The sequence below is a fragment of the Onychomys torridus genome, chromosome 6, assembly GCF_903995425.1.
Source record: "Onychomys torridus chromosome 6, mOncTor1.1, whole genome shotgun sequence".
Classification (NCBI taxonomy): domain Eukaryota; kingdom Metazoa; phylum Chordata; class Mammalia; order Rodentia; family Cricetidae; genus Onychomys; species Onychomys torridus.
Genome location: NC_050448.1, coordinates 64,382,946 through 64,402,066, shown reverse-complemented (window position 1 = coordinate 64,402,066; position 19,121 = coordinate 64,382,946). Strand labels below are relative to the sequence as shown.

Below are 19,121 nucleotides of genomic sequence, written 5' to 3'. Positions count from 1 at the left end.
TCCACAGCCTGAAAGAATGAGAACTTGGTTGGCCACATCTCCTATCTACCTATGGAAGAGTTCCACTTCCTGGTGACTGAATATTCAAATTATGAGCCCATGGGGCCATTCTTATTCAAACTACCACATACAGTCACCAGCACTATTCTGCCACAGGGGTTTCCAGAGAGCCACACATGTTTGCAGAAGCTTGCTCTTGGAACCTAATAGACTGGACACAACCCCAAACCATGCTGCTGATATGGATAACCTTGTCTTCTGCAGGCACTTTGAGGGAGTAATATTCCAGGCTACAGAGTCTCTTTGGAATTTCTTGGGAGAGAAGGAGATAAAGTGTCTCAGGATAAGACCAAACTCTGCAAACCCAATGTCACCTGTTTGGGTCTAACTTTAAAAAAGGGCATCAGACCTTGTGACCTGAATGGATCCAATGTATTTTAAACTTTCTTCTCCATTAGACCTTGAAACAGCAAAGTGTCTTCCTGGGAGTTACTGGATATCATAGAATTTGGATTCCTAGACATGATGAACTGGCTAGGTCTCTTTATGAGGCCTGAGAAGAAACTCAAATTCAGGGACACTCAAATAGGGATAAGGACCACTGAATCTCAACATGCTTTTCCAAAGAAAAAGGGAGCCAGACTCCTGCTTTGGGACCATGCATCCAGTCCCAGTTTGATCTGTATGTGACAGAAAGGAGGTAGCAATGAGTGTGATTACACAATTTGCAAACTCAACCACTCAGCCAATGGGCTGCCTAAGTAAGATTTAGACCAGGTAGCAGAGGAGCAGCTTGCTTATCTCTGGTCAGTTGCAGCCATGGGGCTTTTGACTCTGGAAGCTCAAAATTTACCCTTGGTATTCTCTAATGGTTCATACTCCACATGAGACTGAGGCATTTGCAACTCCAAGGAGAATCTGTGACCGTGACAGCAAATCTCCTTACTAAATACCAAGCCCTTGGTTGGAATGTCCTGAAGTGATGCGTATACCTGTCAAAATTTAAATGCTTCCACATAGATCCCAGAAGGAGATGGGAAACCCCACTATTCCTGTGAAGAGGTCCTCCTAGTGGATAGCTCAGCTGCTCATCCTGACTGAAATATTCAGCCTCCAAAGAATCCCAAGTTAATATTGTACACTGAGGGGAGCTCTTTCTTCAAGGATGAAATTACATATTTGGTTACACTCTGGTTACGGGGTTTAGTCACCCTTGCCTTGCGGCCTCTACTCCACAATTCTAGTGCCCAATTTACTGTGCTTTTTGCTTTTACTAAAGCCCGAATTATCCCAGCAAAAGGAAGTTAGTGTCTGTACCGATCCTATATAAGCTTCCCTAATTCTACATGCCCATGCAGCTAGCTGGAGGGGAAGAAGTCTTTTAAATACCACTGGGGACCCCCCCTCCACCCATCAAACATCCACAGAAAATTCTTAAGCTCTTAGATGCTGTCCTTCTCATCCAAGTTTCTGTAATTCTTTGCTCAGGACACACTAAAAATGGGAAGATCCGGTGACCAGGGGAAATCAAGCAGCTGCCTCCAAGTATAAAGGGGCAGCCCTGGATAATAAGTAACATGTGTCATGCCCTGTTCTTTGGGAAGAATTCCCACTGCCTCCTGAGAGAACCCAACATTTGCCCCACCAAGCCAGCTCTGGCCTCAAAGAAAGAATGTCAGCAAAACTACTGCAGATGGTTGGTTTCTCCCAATGGTGCTTGTTATCCAAACTCCTTCAGTGGAAGATCCTAAAGTGCCTGCACAGATGCATCAACTGGGACAGAACACTCTAGTCACTGGCCAAGAGGATTTTTGTAACGAAGTCATCCATCAAGTAGTCTAGGTTCTTCACAGAGTCAACCCATCAAACAAGCATGCCTCCAGCCCTAAGTACTGAAGATGGGAGACTTCTCCAAGAGAGGGCTGGTAGATGGACTTTACACGTATATCAGGAGGAACTAAGTCAAAATTTCTTTTTGTCCTGGAAAATTTTATAGATTGGATAAAGGCTTTTCCATATAAAAACAGCAAAGACTCCTGACTGGGCTGGGGTAATCCCCAGACATGTAAGATGGCTCCCAGGCTCTTACTGAAAGCTCTGGGGGAGAAGACACTATCAAAGTAAAAATATACTTATGTTTTCTTTTTCTTTTCTTTCTTTTTTTTTTTTTTTTTTTTTTTTGAGACAGGGTTTCTCTGTGTAGCTTTGCGCCTTTCCTGGAATTTGCTTTAGAGACCAGGCTGGCCTCGAACTCACAGAGAACCACCTGCCTTTGCCTCCTGAGTGCTGGGATTTAAGGCATGCGCCACCACCACCTGGTGCCCTTCCTTTCTTTTTTTCAAGACAGGGTTTCTCTGTGTGGCCCTGGCTGTCCTGGAACTTGCTCTGTAGAGTAGACCAGGCTGGCCTTGAACTCAGAGATCTTCCTTCCTCTGCCTCCAGAGTGCTGGTATTAAAAGTGTGTGCCATCGTCGCCCAGTGACGACTTTGGTTTTCAGTATGATGCAGTAATTAAGCATTGCCCTTCCTGCCTCACTGGAGTCCATATTAGCAGATCAAAACCTTTAAAAGATTCAGCCTGCATTTGAATGTCAAACCTTTAAAAGTAATGTTGTGCATAGTTACCTTGACAGATACTGTGTTACTGTAAATAAGGGAGTTGGGCAAGCCTTTTAGCTCCCTGGGTTTTTTGGTTTGTTTGTTTGTTTGTTTTTGTTTTTGTTTTGTGGAGTAGGGGATCAAACTGGGGCACTGAACATGTTGGCCCATGTTTTACCTCTGACACAAATTCCCAGCCCCTCTGATTTCTTCTTATAAGTCTTTTACATTTTTTTTTAAATTTAGAAAGACAAGTTTTGCATCTTTGAAAAGCAAAAGAAGAAAAATGAAAAAGGCAAAGATTAACCACAGAAGCTACTAGAATGACCACTTACAACCGAGTGTGCACACAGATGATCACTTGAACCAATAACTTAAAAAATCGATTGACTGTATCTTTTCCCCACACATTGATTCCCTCGTGTGTTGTTGGAGGGTGTGTGGATTTGTACAGATTTACTTGAGAAAAATTTAGGAGCATTTAGTAACAGTGTGTTATTCCAGATTTCCAAATGTGCTCATCAGATAATTTCACAGGAGGATATAAGTGTGAGAACATTTATCATATGAAATTTTGAAACAACTTCCATGTCTACCAGTGGTGAAAGGTACTGGAATGTGAGAGTAGATGATGTCCCTGAACCATACATTTAAACTGTTGAAAAGAGTAGAGTGTGGTGGTACATGCCTGTAGACCCAGTATTCATGAGACGGAAGCAGGCGAATCTCAAATCCTAGGCAAATTTGATCTACATGGCAAGGTCCAGTCTCAAAATTAAAAAAGGTTAAAATGATAAAAATTTAAATAATAAGTTTTAGGTTGTATAGATTTACTACTGTGTAAAAGGAAAATGCATCTATTATGATATAAATATTCCAGTCTTTTAAAATAGTGTGATAGCTATACCTACAGGCATGGACATGTTTCAGCTACTTGATTGAACAGCTATGCTTTTGATTATCTAGTATTTATACGCAAGATCAAGTGTTTATACACAAACTGGAGAAATACAGGCTACATTTTTACGGTGGTTACCATTCTGTGATATCTCATAGCAAAGACTTTACTTTTCACTTTATTTCTAAATTGTTTTAATATATAAATGCACATGTGTAATTGATTTAAAACTGAAACAGACTTCAAGCCAAATGACCATGTTTTCAGAAAGCTTGACACTTTCGGAAGAACCACTGTATCCATATATTCATAAAGTTTAGTCTAAACGCTGCACGGAGTTCAAAACTTAGAACTCAGTGAACTTTCAACCACTATTATAAACATGAGAGGGGCTAGATCAGCCTATACACACAAGATCTGTTGCTAAAATTAACTGTAGTCACAGTAAGGTTTTTGCAACTGTGCTTTAATTCTGAATTGATGACAGTGACCCAAAGTACACAGAGTCAGGTATCTTAGGTGGAAACAGGCTATGTGCCCAGAGGAAGCACAGCTCTCTCTCCACAGTCATCCTGCAGAGTCGTTGGCGTCGTTGGCTCTGTGCGCTCTAAGTCTTGCTGGCCCTCTGCTCCAAGCCCTCAGTTGCTTTCATTGCCCCATTTTCCTCTTGTAAATAAAAGTTAGCAGGCAATTTGTCATGCTCCAACATGAATGGGCAACAACCAGATGCCACCAGCAAATCTTTCCAGCTTCTGGGTCTAAGTTGGTTTTCCTGGGTTGTTTCTTCAGGACTTGTACCAGCTTCACACTGGGTAGGTGAAGGAGCCATCTCGCGAAGGGAAGGTGTACCGGCAAACTGTCCTTTCCCAGCATTCCTGGAGTCCACATCAGGCCTTTGGCTTTCTTACAGCACTTCACAGACGCTGTTCACATAATTTTACATAGGGTCCTCATAGTCCATATCTACAATGTTTACCTTCCTTGCCTTGGAATAGATGTCAGGGGAGACCTGGAGGGACCACAGAAGAGAAGACAGAGGGACATGTCTTCCACTGGGCCTCCTCCCAGTCAGCCTGTATTTTTTATTTTTTATTTATTTATTTTTTTTATTTTGAGACAGGGTTTCTCTGTGTAGCTTTGTGCCTTTCCTGGAACTCACTTGGTAGCCCAGGCTGGCCTCGAACTCACAGAGATCCGCCTGGCTCTGCCTCCCGAGTGCTGGGGTTAAAGGCATGTGCCACCACCGCCCAGCTAAGTCTGGATTTTGTCATGAGCAACCATAAAACCTTAAAAGGAGCCTCTGGGAAGCCTGTGGCCTTCTGCCCCATTGTCAAAGGAGCCTGTCACATCTCAAGCTTCTAGAGATGTTCCTGCTGAACAACCCTATGAATAGTCATTGTTCAAAGACAATGAATAAACTAAACTGCTCTCAGGTTTTCTGAGGACTAGAGCTCTGCGCAGAGACCACCCTAACTAGGACAAAACCGCAAAGCACCTGTGATACTTGTTGGGACAAAGTCAAAACACCCGGAATTCAGAAAGTACTTTTGCAGCACCATGGATGGCTTTTAGAATTTTTTTAAATGGTGCAAATATGTGTTGTCTGTGTGTGGTTACATACACATGAATGTAGGTGCCCATGGGAACCAGAAGAAGGCATGGGATCCCCTGGAGCTGGAGAGGCAGGTAAGCTGCCCAATGTGGGTGCTGGAATTGAGTTCTGGTCCTCTATAAGAGCAGTAAGGCTCTTATCTGTTGCCCTCTCTCTGCCCCCATCATGGATATCATGAGTTATCCAGGAGTTATAAATTATGAATTTTTCATAATACAATTCATGTTCATAAGGCCTGTTTTTAGAGGCAACATTAGTTTAGTTTATTCAGTATTAATTTAGTTCAGTTTGTATTCCTAGCTATACAGCACTAGTTGATGGCTGTACAGCTTAACAGTATTTTAGGATAGAGATTTTCAAATACATAGAATTTTTAAAATAAGTGTAAACCATGTCTGACCTACACACCAGCACATTGCTCAAGGAAATATACCCATAAACCTCCAAAACTCCCTCATGCGGTGGTTATTGTTATAACTAAATGCGTTTTGTCTCTACTGTGCTGGCAGATAAGGGTCCATGATATCTTTTCCTCCTCCTCAGTGGCAATATTGTTGGAAAGTAGTAGCATGGTCTCCAGAGGGAACAGCAGAAACACACGGGGAACAGAGGAAGAGCACGGGGAACAGAGGAAGAGCACGGGGAACAGAGGAAGAGCATGGGGAACAGAGGAAGAGCAGGGGGAACAGAGGAAGAGCAGGGGGGGGGACAGAGGAAGCGCACCAGGAACAGAGGAAGCACATGAAGAACAGAGGAAGCGCAGGGGGAACAGAGGAAGCACAGGGGGAACAGAGGAAGAGCATGGGGAACAGAGGAAGCGCACGGGGAATAGAGGAAGCACAGGGGGAACAGAGGAAGCACATGGGGAACAGAGGAAGTGCAGGGGGAACAGAGGAAGCGCACGGGGAACAGAGGGAACAGAGGAAGCACACAGAGAACAGCAGAGACCCTGCTTACCTTACTTGCCCCGTGTGTCCTCATGTGCTGAGCTGTGGAGGAATGAGTAAGCGCTGTGAGGTTCCACTCATATTTAATCTTTTACAACCCCCCCATTGGCGAAGCTTGCTTCTCCAGTCTGTTTTCCATAGACTGAGCTCCAGCACCATTTCCTGTCTTCCTTTCTATGGCATGGATGATTATCTTAGTGTCCACAGAAGAATGGGCAGCCTGGGGTGGGTGGGTACACGGGCCCTTCTGGCACTGGAGACACTTTGATACCTCTCTCCTCTGGGCCTACCATGTATAGGATAGGACAAGAGCAGCAGCCATGAAGCGCTGCAAAGGGTCTGTAGGGCCACTCGGCAGAAGCTGTCATCTTCGAGTTGCCATTAAAGACAGGCCACGTGAAACACACACTAGGCCATCCTAACAGCAGCACTGTGCTCTACTTGCCATCGCTTCCCTACAAAGGTCAGTTTCTAAGTAACTGCAGTGATACAGTCAGCTCTAAGTACAAACACTGCCATATTGCCAAGCAGAGCCACCAACTGTCCTCTGGGCTCTGGGACAGACAAAAGTCCAAGAACAATTCCTCCCATTCCAAGTCTTACCCGCTGCTGGCTCCATCTCCTGCTGGGTATGGTACACCAGTGAATAAATGTCATCACCACTGACAACATTCACTGAAACAAGAAGGGGGCACATTAAAGCAGCCTTTCCCTCCCGCTCTCTCACCTATTCCACACCCACCTCCTCCCACAAACTCAAAAGCAGGTGAGTCATGTGTTTGTAAAGGGACGAGGCTGAGGCAGAATCGGCTTTGGTGAGTACCCTGGACGGCCTGGATGGCCTCCCTTTCCAGCATGTGCCATGTTGACTCAGGTCACTGGGAAGCCTCACCGTTCTCATACACGGACTGTAGCTGCCTTGGGTCCGGTGAGTTGAGGTAGCTGGATTCCTGGAGCACAGGCCTGGGAGGGCTCCTGTAAGCATAAAACATGTGCCATCGCAGATGCTCTGGGTGTGACTGTCTGAGATTGTAAAATGTGAAGGAATTAGTACAGGATACTAATTCATGGAAGGAAAAAATGAACAGCTGGAAGATACAGCTGTGCGGTATAAGCCGAAGCCCATAGCATGTGTTCCAGGGGTACAGGTTCACTATGATATCGCCTACACAGGTAACTGTTACTATCTAACCTTGATCGGGTTCATTTTCTCTGTCAGTTAAAGAATTCAAAGGCAGGAAAAACCTTGAGTGCAACAGCTAACAGCTGAGAAACTGTGAACACCACAGACAGCAGAAGGCAGACCCAACAGGTGAAGAAAGGCTTTTTACTAGGGGTGAGGAAACACACACATACAGCAGGCACGCAGAGAAAGACCCTCAGCAGAGCAGAGGTGGGGCTTGAAAAGCTGACATCCAGCTTCTCCTTGAGGGCTGATTTTTTTTTTTTTTTAAGTCATTGAAGGATCATCCTCCCCTCATCTGGGGTTGGTCAGTTTAAGAAAGACTGGATGTCTGATGTCCCTATGACTGTTGTGTTAGTGTGTCCTGATAAGGGCCTTGAACTTGAGCCAGTCCATCAGCAGGGGACTGTTGGAAGGAGAGGAATCCAACAAGGCTTTTGTTTTAAGCTGCCAGCCTTTGTCAGGAGCGTGAGGAAGAAGCCAGTGTCTTGGAAGTTGATCCTTTTTACTACTGAGCCATGGCCTCTCTCCTTATCTGACTGCTTATCAGGTAGTCTACCTGCTAGTCCCTTAGAACAGGACTGGGTACTAAATAAAGAAATAGTGGTTCATCTCAGCAGAAATAGATAGCTAGCCAGAGTAAGCAACTTGAGGAGGAAGCAAAAAACCTGTCATGCCCGTGTTACATCCCTGGGAGTGTGGAGTGAGTGTTTATCGTTGATGTGGGCAATGCACAAGCTAAGTTTGGAACCAGCGAGCATTTGAGAAATGTTTTCCTCCTTGAAGCTTCTAATGAACTTCACCAACAGTATTTTCAGTGTGTTGAGTACTCTCTGTCTTGCATTTCAGAGATGCGTAGCATATATAGCTTATCTGTCCTAAACTACTTTTCGAGTCCCAGGATCTTTCCCTTTATTCAAACCTCTCTGCTGTAAGCAAGCAGACTGCATGAATAGACCAAAAGAAATCAAAAGACAGGAACTGCAGAGGCATTGGAAGGAAGCATGAGAGAAAACGGCAAAATAATTGAAAGAAAATAGTGAAAGAGAAAGAGCAGACTGATGTTCAAGGTTGCCAATGGGGGGACTCAGGAGTGAGTCTTAGGTGCGATGAAACAGAGAAGCAGCTCACAGGAGAGGACAGTACCGTTTTAAAAGCAAGTTTTCATGGTACCAGAAGGCATGGTGCAAGTTTCCTAAGGATGGAAGCAACCAATAGTCCTGCCCAGGGATGGCACCTATGACCCACAGCAACCAGTGTGGCATGATAACCTAAGGGCCCGGGCATGGCTAACAGTACTCAGGGCTAGTGACATCATCAGTCTTAGAGGAGAACATACAACCTCCACTTTACTAAACCAGCATCTTTCCTAACTACAATATAAATATTTGTCCTTATACCTGTAGATAAGTTCATCCCTCAACAAAGAACCTTCTCTCGGCAATAGACTGAGTCCACCACAGAAAACCACAACCAATCAAAATGCAGAGTTGTGGAGTCTCTGCCCAATGGATACATCTACAAAATACTCCTGCACCAAAGGCTTGGGGAACATTGCATAGGAAGAGGGGGCTGGAAAGATTGTAAGAACTGGAGGGTCAGAAAGTTTGCAGTGAGACTGTGTCTCCCAGGAATGTCAGAAGCTACACCCATAGAGTCTCACCAACGTGACTGTCTGAGCAAAGATGACAAAACCAGACATACTGAAGTGGACAGAAAAGGCTGTACATGAAGAACTACAGGTTAGTTACTAAGGAATGCTGAGTGAGGGAGATATGCTCTTCCCTGGGGAGCAGCATACCGACTGGCTATCCAATACCAAATGGAAACAAGCATACAGGCAATACACAGACTGAGCAGGTTGTATTTAGGTTTAGAAATACATATGTATATACATGTACATATATGTATATGCCAACAACCAATAGAAAAAAGATGCCATGAATTTGAAAAAGAGCAGGGAGGGTTTGGATGGAGGAAAGGGATGGATGATGTAATCATACTATAATCTCAAAAAAAATAAATAAAAGAAATAACTTTTTAAAAGTAAGTTTTTGCCATCATCAGCACATAGAGAAAGCAGGGCCCTCACCTGAGTGGATCATCCGGCTGTCTTCCTGAAAGGCAGAAAAGAAAACAAAAACTGAGAGCATACATCAGTGGAGCCCGACTGTCATGTCCTCCTGCCCTGTGGTGCTCAGTTGGGATGGCATTGTCCCCAGCGGACATCTGGTAGATACTTATAGAGTCTTTCTGTCACAACTAAGGCGATTCAGGTGCAGACGAGTTAAGTCAGCTTCCCAAAGCTAGCAGTCAACAACTCCCCCAAGTACCAGAAGCAGGATTTGGGACCTTCCATCTGTTACATGCTTTGCTTTGAATTTTGTAGCCACCCTGGTAATCTCTTCCTGCACAGAGTGCCAGGGTCAGATGCTGCTGCCATGGCCAGGTTACAGCGGGGAAGAGGTGTCCAAAGATGTTGGGAAAGCTTGGAATTCAATAAGACTTGAATTGCCTCACACTGTCCCCTACTAACCCTCTTCATTGCTCAGTGGAGACTAGGAGACCAGGGTGAAACATAAATACCTGTGAAACTATGGCTTGTGATAAACTCAGAAAGTAATTTTAACATTCAAAACTGAGAGCAATTGTTGACTGTGTTACCAGGTGAGACTTTCAGGAGAAAAACGTTTTATCCAAAAGGTGAGAAAGCTCCAGGTATGATCAGACCCCATAGGGATGTGAATTGTACTTCAGGGAGAAGGAGAAGCCTGTGACAGCGCCCTTGGGTAAGACTGTTGTGCTGACATCAGACCTGGAGCTAGCCAGAGTGAGTGGATAAGTGTTCCTCTGCTCTAGTCTAAAAAATAGTTATGATCTATATAAAAGTTAACCCACAGAAGAGCAGGATATCAGCCGGTGAAATTAAAGACTGTTCCTAAAAATGGTGCTTTAGCAGGCTTTGAAAATTGGTGAGAAGACACATAGGTAAGGTAGCTAGGGCATGCACTTACTTTGCTGTGTGCATGCCACGAATGCAGTCTGTTTGGGGGGGGGGGGGGGGGGGGTGGGGGGTTAGGTTATAGTGCAAAATTTGAATACATGAAGTTACTAACCTATTTTTCTCTTGAGCCAGTAGCAAAATATTAGGGCCATGGTGACGGGGCCCAGGCAGCCAAGTAGCCACTCAGTGACTCCTGAGGAGAGATGACTGCTTCCAGCCTCAATGGGCACTGAGGAGAGATCTGCACGTGAGAGAAGGGGCTGGGTTTGGAAAACAGACATCTTGTGTGTGGGTTATGTTCAAGGGCTGCCCCTCATGGGGGAGGGTGTCCTTGCTTATCTAGAGTACCCTTGCTTCTCACACTGATGAAAGAAGATAGGTACTCAAACTCCATTCTCCACACCTCTCCCTCATGTTCATCGCCCCTCTCCAGTTCATCACCTATGTTGATTACAGAAGCCCCGCCCCTGACGACACACCACTGGGAACTCTGAAGCTGTCCCAGGATGCTGGGGAAGAGATACTGACCCTGAGAGTCCCAAAGCCAGAACAATACCTGTTAGGTTGAGAGTCACCACCTCACTTCGCTGGGTACCCTGGCCATTGCTGGCCTCACAGAAGTAGTTTCCAGAATGTTCTGTAGTTAGTGAGAAGTTGAAGGATGCTCCTCCTCCAGAGGGGGCTGAGCTGTTCCCCAGAATGACATGCTCATGATAAAACTGGTAGAAGATTGGGGGAGAGCCTCCCAGGGCCTCACAGTGAAGCTCCATCAGGTCCCCCAGCACAGCCTGGGTTCCAGAGTCCCCAAAGGTAAGGACAGGGCGAGACACTGGAACTGATCAACAGTGAACAATTAGAGAGCGGTACCTTGATGGGGCAACCGACCCATAATTTCTGCCTGCCTAGAGGCTCAACTCCACTGCTAAAGGCAGCCCAGGGGGGTGTGGAGCTTGGTGTGGGATATGCTGGTTGAGATGTGGCAGGTGTGCCACTTACCTCTGACAGTGATGTTCACCACCTCACTGAGAATAGGGCCATAGCCATTGTCCGCTGCACAGTAGTATTGCTCAGCATCACTGTTCTTCATTTCCATGATCTCAAACTCTGCTGTCAGTGAGTGCTGTATCCTTGTTTCCAGATTTGAACCCAGGGCCCCTCTGTACCAGAAGTATGTTATGTTTCCAGTGGCATTAGCAACTGAGCAAATGAGGACCAGTTTGCTTCCCTCCATCACCCATCCCCCTGGGGGCCGTGTCTCCAAGTTCACATCAGAGACAGGGATTCCTGCAGGGACACAAGATAATGAAGGGGATCCTAAGTAGGGAGCGTTTCAGAGAGGGGTGTTCTGGTCCTGAAAGCAAAGGCTGCTGGCAAAGTCAGTGATTTTACTAGCTTACATTGGGGCTGGTGTTCTGCTGACTTGGAATCATCTTAGGTTTGGCTGACAGCCAGAGTGAGAAAAGTACTCTCCCACCACCGTGGAGTATGTGATGCCATCTCCCACCCTAGGATAACCTAATTTCTACTACTGATAGTGATTTCAAGTCCAAGTTCTAAATCAAACTGCTGGGCTACGAATACTCTTTCAAACACGTTCTTGCTGTGTGTGTTTGAGCACATGGCTTAACTTCTCATAGATCTGATTGTCATTTGTAAGTGTGTGGCTCTCATTACCCCCCCCCCCCCCCCGCAGCCCTAAAGGTCAGTTACACCACATGCATGAAGTACTAGAGGAGGATCATGTGTATGTGTGAGCTGACCAAGGTTTTGTACAGGTTGGGGTAGATTTTGTTTTACCAATGTTGAAGTTTTAGCAAGTTTGAGACCCTTTGTAGGTACTGGACATTTGCTTTTGATGATTGACCTGACATGGGATCATATGGCACAGGCTAATAAAACATGGCCTTTTGTTTTGTTTTGTTTTAACATCCCCCATTTTCCTAATGTCTACCTTCACAGGAGAGCAGGAGACATCCTGTCCTGCTCTTTTGTTACCCAGCTCTGACTCTGGAAGAGCAAGCTCAGACACTCACTCTGCACAGGTATCTCGGTTGTCAGGCTCCACCTTGTGATCTTCTGACCGGTCACTTTAGCTGCGCACCGGTAAGACTTTGGGTTTTTCCTCCACACGGCAGGGATCTGAAGCTTTGGGGAGCTGCTGCAGCCTGACCCAAGAGCCTGGCCATCACTGAAGAAGCAGAACCAGAGCTGAATATGTGGCCTCTGTGCAAGGAGCTGGAGCCTACAGGTCAGGGTCATGGAATGTCCCTCTACAGGCTGGGAAGGACTGAATTCTAGCACAGGGCGTAGAACCAGATCTAGAGAAAAGGCATACACACAAATTTCAGGGCAGTGTTTATGATCAGGCATCTTTTGTGTTCCCAGCCAGTAGAACAGACAACCTCTCCCACCTCCTCCCTCATAGCCATGAGTTTCCCTTTGCTGAGAACCCATCCTGCTCCTTCTGGTACACCCTAACCCTGTGCAATGGCATCAGCTTCCAGAGGACAATCTTTACCTGCAGCTTAGATCTCATTATCTTATTTTTAAGTTTCTGGCATAATTTTTAAAGTTATGTCAGAGCAGGTATATTGAAGACTCTTGCTGGATACAGTAACGATTAAAGTTCTAATAAACTCTCTCCTTTCTCTTTTCCCTCCCACCCCCCTCATTTCCTTCCTCTCCTCTCCTCTTCCTCTCCTCCTCCTCACTCTATTTTGATGGTACTGGTAATCACAGCAGCAGAGCCTTATGGATGCTGGGCAAATGTTCTACCAAAGAGCTAAAGATCAGCTCCTTCTTTTACCTTTGTTATAAATCATATTGATAGGAAGGAAGAAAGGTTCCCCTTGCTCTGACATCCCAGACCCATGCCATCACTTTCAAAGACATAACTGGGATCCTGGGGGAATCGGTTGTCATGGAAGCAACACCATGGAAACAAGCAGGGGTGTAGTGAGGGTGGGGTAGAGTGGGGGGGCGGCTCAGTTCTCTGTTGACTCTTTTCTGAGCCTCCTATTGCAGTTCCTGATGGAGAAAAGGGAGAACACTCACAGGGAATGGAAATTCCCTGAATCCATCATCCACACAGCCCAGATGATCCCTTGGCTCAGAAGTTCTATAGAAACCTCTGTAGAATCCATGAGATGAGATGAAAATTTAATCCACCTCTTAAGTCTTAGGGGTACGTGCTTTGGGGTTTTAAGGGCTCATTTCAGAAAAATGTAAAGATGATTGAAGCTTCATTTTCCCTCGTCTTCCTCACTGTCCCATCAGCCCATGAAATGCCACAGTCTCTCTGGGCATTTGTCTAACCCCCAGAGTCTCTCAATTTGGGAGACATTTATAGTTTCTCTAAGAGAAACTATTTCTCTCTTCACCAGATGAAAAATACCCTGGGTCCCTGGTGATACCTGGTTCAGTGTCTATAACCTCAAATCCTTCCTACAAGAAAGCTTTTTTTTCCCCCCCAGAATCCTTTTAGGTAGCAGTTACACCTACAGTTAGCATCTGCCCTGGGTATGGAATACCCTGCATCTTCTCTCCATGGACATCTATGGTCCTCGAGGACTGATAAACTTCACAGCATTTGAAACTGAGCTGAGAAGGAAAGGTGTTGGGCACCTACAGGCCTGTCTCCTGATTGGGCCAGCTGAAAAAAGAGCAAGAAGCCAGACCTGCTTCACTACAAGAGTCTGCAGTTCTGCTGTGTAGAACTCTTAGCATCTGAGAATTCCTTAAACACATGTAAACCAACCATTTCCTTGTCCTTGATGTGGTTTTGTATTTCTCTGTAGGCTATGCTTGAATGCTGGGCTTAGAGGGAAAGGGGAAACCAGGCACACAGCACACATAGCATTAGCACAAATGAGTTAAATTTGGATATCAGCGAGGGACCCAGAAGACCAGAGTCTTCTGATTTCCCTGACCATGGGGGAAATCTCTGGTCCTGTGTTGCTGGGTGCACCAGACAATCTTTTTTGGTAACCTCGTGGTTAATAGTTTGTATGCAAGAGATCAGGTCATACTTGGTAGATTTGCATAAGTTTCACAGAGGAAATTCCTTCTGGTAAGGAAATCAATTAAATTTGCATATGCCAGAGAGAGAGAGAGAGAGAGAGAGAGAGAGAGAGAGAGAGAGAACATAACAGCTATAACCATGGGGCTACTAAGAGCAGCCAGACGGAACATCTTGTTGGACTCTGCCTGTGGCTGGGGGACTAACTGTAGTGCTGTGCTCTGTGACCTTTTGACACCCAGTCAAAGAGCACAGTGGGGACCTGGGGCCTCTGAAGAACAGACTCCTTCTAACGTAAATCTTCCATGCTTTCTGCCACCTCTGTGTGACCATGTTCCCCTACTTGTGCTGAGGTGGCTCCAGACCAGCTCACCCAGCTGGGCAGACACAGGTTACAGCTTGTGCCGGGAAGAGTCTCTGAAGTTTGTGTCCTGTCCGGGCATGGCTGTTCATACACCCACATGTCTCCTGTGCTGATTGGGATGACAAGGTACTCCCTGGACTGTGAGGAAGACTGGGAAGCACAACTCACCAGCGGGTTCACCGAGCAGAGCTGGAAAAGAAACCAGTACAGGCTGGACCAGAGCAGCGCGTTCCACAGACACACCGTCACACTTCTCCAAAGGGCTATCCCCACAGTGCCCTCTCCTCCCCTGTGTCTGCCCCACAACTCCCTCTTCTTCCCCATCGCCTGCCAACTTCCCCACCTTCCTTCTTTCTGTTTCTTTCCCCATATTCTATATTATCCAGAAAGGACACATGGTCCTTTCTATGGTTATAAAGAAATTGTCAGTAACTTTGTCTCTATGATGAAGGGATGATAGCCTCACTCTTGTTTTTTTTTTTTTTTTTTTTGGTGTGTGTGTGTGTGTGGAGCTGAAGATCGAACCCAGGGCCTTGCGCTTGCTAGGCAAGCACTCTACCACTGAGCTAAATCCCCAACCCCGATAGCCTCACTCTTAACCCCTGTCAGTTTGTCCCTCTGGCCTTATTCTCTATTCTCTCCTCCTTTTAAACATCTTAAGTTTCATCTCTGGATCTGCTGCCAGATCCGGAACAAAATCAAATAAGAGGAATAAAGGTCTCAGTCTCAAGGCATGGGGGCTCACGGGCTACCAACTTCTCATCAGAGGAGGTATGGGTTCAGAGAAGAATTGGAGTTCTTCAAATATTCTCTCCTTTGGTGATATTATTGGTCAAGAAGGAGAAATTCTGGGGGAAATGCAGGCTTTGTCACTAGATAGTAGAGATATGATATTCTCTCTTCTTCTTACAAGCCCTGAGGTCCTGGGAAGTGTGTTTCTCCTTTGCTTTAGCTTTCTTTTCTGTGAGATCGAGATGTGATTTGTAGAGACAAACGAGCATGCACCGAGCGCTGAGAATAGTGCCTGCAATTTCTTTAACAGCTAATCAAGATTTTCTCATAATTATTAATTATTTTCATTGTGCTTAGTTTGAAATCCTACTTGGATAAATGCTTAGTTGAATGGTTACTTCCTCAGGTAGTAGCAAGCAGTCAGAAGGAGCTGGCAGAAAAAATAATATTTATGTATTTGTTCGTAAAGAAATACTTTCGAATACTTGACTGTGAAGGAATCTACATTGTAGTGGGAGGCAACTCTGCCACCTATGGCTTAGAGAACATTGCAGGAGAGGAGGCAAAAAGACTGTAAGAGCAGAGGACCAGAAAGTTTGCTGTGAAATTGTGTATCCAAGAAATAACAGGGACCCATGACAGCATGGCTGCCTAAAGAAGACCAGAGCAACGACAATATAAATATACATGCTAATGCACAGAGGGGAAATGCCATGGGTTCCTCCCCCTGGACAAAGAAATCCAGGTAAATAATGACTGCTGAGTGTGTGTGGAGGAATATCCTCTTCCAGGGAGGAGTCCCCTAATTGGTTGTCCAATACAAAGTGATCAGCCCTGGAATTGTATACACACAAGACTCAACAGGTTGTAGTAATATATTTATGTACATATATGGAACAATAATAATCAAAAAATGTTATTAATATGTGAGGGTTAGAGTGAGGATAAAGAAGGGGAAGTGATATAATTGTATTTTCATTTTAAAGTTTTTCATAAATTAGAACATTGTTTCAGAGAGTAGTGCTCAAATGAAAAATAAAGCAGAGATATAAGTTGTATTGAAGCTTCAGCCAGTCTGGACACTCAGAGTACGCCTGGTACAGCGCAGCAACCGCAAGGAGAATGGGCATGAGAGGAAGGGAGAGAGGAAGAGAGAGGGGGAGGGAGAGAGGAAGAGAGAGGAAGGGAGAGAGGAAGAGAGAGGAAGGGAGAGAGGAAGAGAGAGGGGGAGGGAGAGAGGAAGAGAGAGGAGGAGGGAGAGAGGAAGAGAGAAGAGGAGGGAGAGAGAAAGAGAGAGGAAGGGAGAGAGGAAGAGAGAGGGGGAGGGAGAGAGGAAGAGAGAGGGGGAGGGAGAGAGGAAGAGAGAGGAGGAGGGAGAGAGAAAGAGAGAGGAAGGGAGAGAGGAAGAGAGAGGGGGAGGGAGAGAGGAAGAGAGAGGGGGAGGGAGAGAGGAAGAGAGAGGAGGAGGGAGAGAGGAAGAAGGGAAGGGAGAGAGGAAGAGAGAGGAGGAGGGAAGGAGAAAAGGAAGAGAGAGGGTGAGAGGTTAAGTACTATTTCTAAACAATTGGCCAGAGCAACCAGAAAAATGTTGATGGCATTTATTGAAACAGGAAAGTTATGGGAAAATGGGTAGGTTTGGTGTAGGGTGACAGACATAGAAATCTAGAAGCTGGTTAGGATGCCTGGTAGACACCCGAGTAGCCAGTGGCTGCTATTTAAAGACTAAGCCAAAGCTGGTGAGAAAAGCTTAAGTTTAGACACAACATTACACATTAAATGACAGAGTTGTGTAAATTTGGAGAAGAAACTACAGATGAAGTCTAGGTGTCCACTTCAAGGCTGACAACATGTGGAGGACAGATTCTATCAGTGAAGGAACTAAGAGCAGCAAACATGAAGCAGAGAGAAAATAGAAGAGCATGGCATTCTGGAACCAAGGGAAAAGTGTCCTGCAGAAGGAGCGATCAACTGTGTCAGCTCCTGAGAGACTAAGGAAGCAGGAAACGGAAATGACCTCTGGGTGACATGACATGGAAGTGGTGGGTAATGTTAGCAAGAACGATTTCCAAGGAGTGGTGGGGACAAACGGTTGAGTTCATGAAAAGAGACCTGGAATAACTGAACAGTAGCCAGGGCCATGAATGAGAGAGGGGCTCCTGGGATGAGATGGACCGTGAGAAGGGATCTTTGATGAGACAGAGATGTTCATTGTTTTGGTTGTGCTTTGGACAACGTAACCCTAAGCATCTGGGAAAGGAAACTCAAGAGCTTCAGAAAGTCCAGTCTCATTAAAGATGAAGTTTTAAAAGAGAGAGAATTGGGGGAAGTGTAGCAAAGTGAACAGTCACTGAGAGCAGAGCGAAGGGAGAAAGAGAAATGGTGTGTGAATGAGAAAAAAGATTTCCAAGCAAGCCCCTGCACTGATGGGAATAAGCTGAAATGGAGAAACATTTGAGTGGAGGAGACAAATTTGAAGGTAGGAGGAGGGTCTTGAATGAGCAAGCAGGGACTCCTGTCTTTGAGACAAGATACATTCACGGCACAAGAAGACATGTAGGTAGCTGGTAGACAGGATAGTAGAAATATAGAGACTTCTTGCCGTTTTTACTTTTTGAATAAAGTATTAAGCTTATAAAATGGGGACAAAAGGGATTAAGTTTGAGGAGAAATGAGAAGATGCAAGGCAATGATTTTCACAAGTGGAAAAACGGGGCTGTAGACGTGTATATGAAGTTCTCCAGCAGAGCTGAAGGATGTCTGTGGTTTGGTTCCCATGTCACATGGTGATAGTAGCCAGGTAAGCCTTTGTAAAGTACTGCTCACCTGTCTGGGCACAGTTGAAGCACATGGAGAGAGAGATGGAAGAGCATCCTGAGGTGCGGTGACAAACTACGGAATCTGAGTCCTGTGAGGAGTCAGCCTATTGATGGATCAATAATCTTGTTGTTTCGTGTGTGACACCAGATAAACTTAACAGTAAGTACAATGGAATGTGGATGGGTGGTGAGAAATACTAAGGTTTGACACCAAATAAAAGGAGGAAATGTTGATAGAAGAAAAGGAACTGAGAGACCAATTTGTTGCCTACATTGTGTGTGGGTGTGTGTGTGCTCGTGTGTGTGTGTGTGTGTGTGTGTGTGTGTGTGTGTGCGCGTGTGTGTGCGTGTGTGCACATATCTGACATATCTGTGTATGAGAGAGAGAAACAGATAGACAGAGGCAACATGAGCATCCCCAGGCAGAAACGTAGTCCTATAATTCTCAACACTTTTCAAGAAGTGAGGTTCCAGATCCCAGACCCCACTCCCAGTTGTCCAACTCACCACAGATCAACAGCAGGAGCCAAGGTAGCATGAGGGCCAGGCTGGGGATGGTAACTTGAAGGTGCCTCTCACCAAAGGGAAAAAAAAGAAAAGAAAGCAAAACCAAGCTACTCACATGGGAGTCAACAGGTGAACGTGTCTCTGAGGTTTGAGGAAGTCAGGTTCGGAAGTTAACCTTCAGCACGCGTTTACAGAAAGGGAAGTGCAGAGGAACATTGTCCAGTGGTTAGTCTCGATTTCCTCCTCCATGAACGTGGAAAAAATGAAGTTGCTCCTTCGTATGGTTTGGTGCAGGCTTTCTCATTTTTTCAGAACTCGTGTGTCTTGGGCGTTTGCAGGAGATGGCTCTGGCTTTGATGAGTCTCATGAGCTTTAACTCACTTGCAGAGTTTCACGCGGCACATTGTCAACTTTGGTAAGGCCGTCTACTTAAGTGACTGGT

At 45.5% G+C, this 19,121-nt stretch overlaps 1 protein-coding gene across 2 annotated transcripts; it reads right to left on the bottom strand.

Moving 5' to 3' along the window:
- Positions 1 to 4,433: 4,433 nt before the first annotated feature.
- Positions 4,434 to 18,710, bottom strand: LOC118586354 (Fc receptor-like protein 1). Of its 2 annotated transcripts, XM_036191519.1 has the most exons (9): positions 18,680 to 18,710; positions 11,239 to 11,556; positions 10,799 to 11,077; positions 10,355 to 10,483; positions 9,331 to 9,355; positions 6,948 to 7,030; positions 6,659 to 6,730; positions 6,057 to 6,097; positions 4,434 to 4,505 (listed from the first exon to the last, which is right to left on the bottom strand). In XM_036191519.1, exons 1-9 carry the CDS (start codon positions 18,708 to 18,710, stop codon positions 4,434 to 4,436), a joined length of 1,050 nt encoding a protein of 349 aa, XP_036047412.1. The 2 variants fall into 2 exon arrangements, with proteins under 2 accessions (XP_036047412.1, XP_036047413.1); XM_036191520.1 differs by lacking the exon at positions 10,355 to 10,483.
- Between the last annotated feature and the right edge of the window lie 411 nt (positions 18,711 to 19,121).

Bases quoted from the DNA above. Each gene is read 5' to 3' on its own strand.
- LOC118586354 (XM_036191519.1), bottom strand. From the start codon at position 18,710: ATGCTACCTTGGCTCCTGCTGTTGATCTGTG. The intron at 10,484-10,798 runs GTATTGTTCTGG...TCTCACGTGCAG, and splicing joins GGTGACTCTCAACCTAACAG to ATCTCTCCTCAGTGCCCATT. The intron at 6,098-6,658 runs GTAAGACTTGGA...ATTCCTCCACAG, and splicing joins GGAGATGGAGCCAGCAGCGG to CTCAGCACATGAGGACACAC.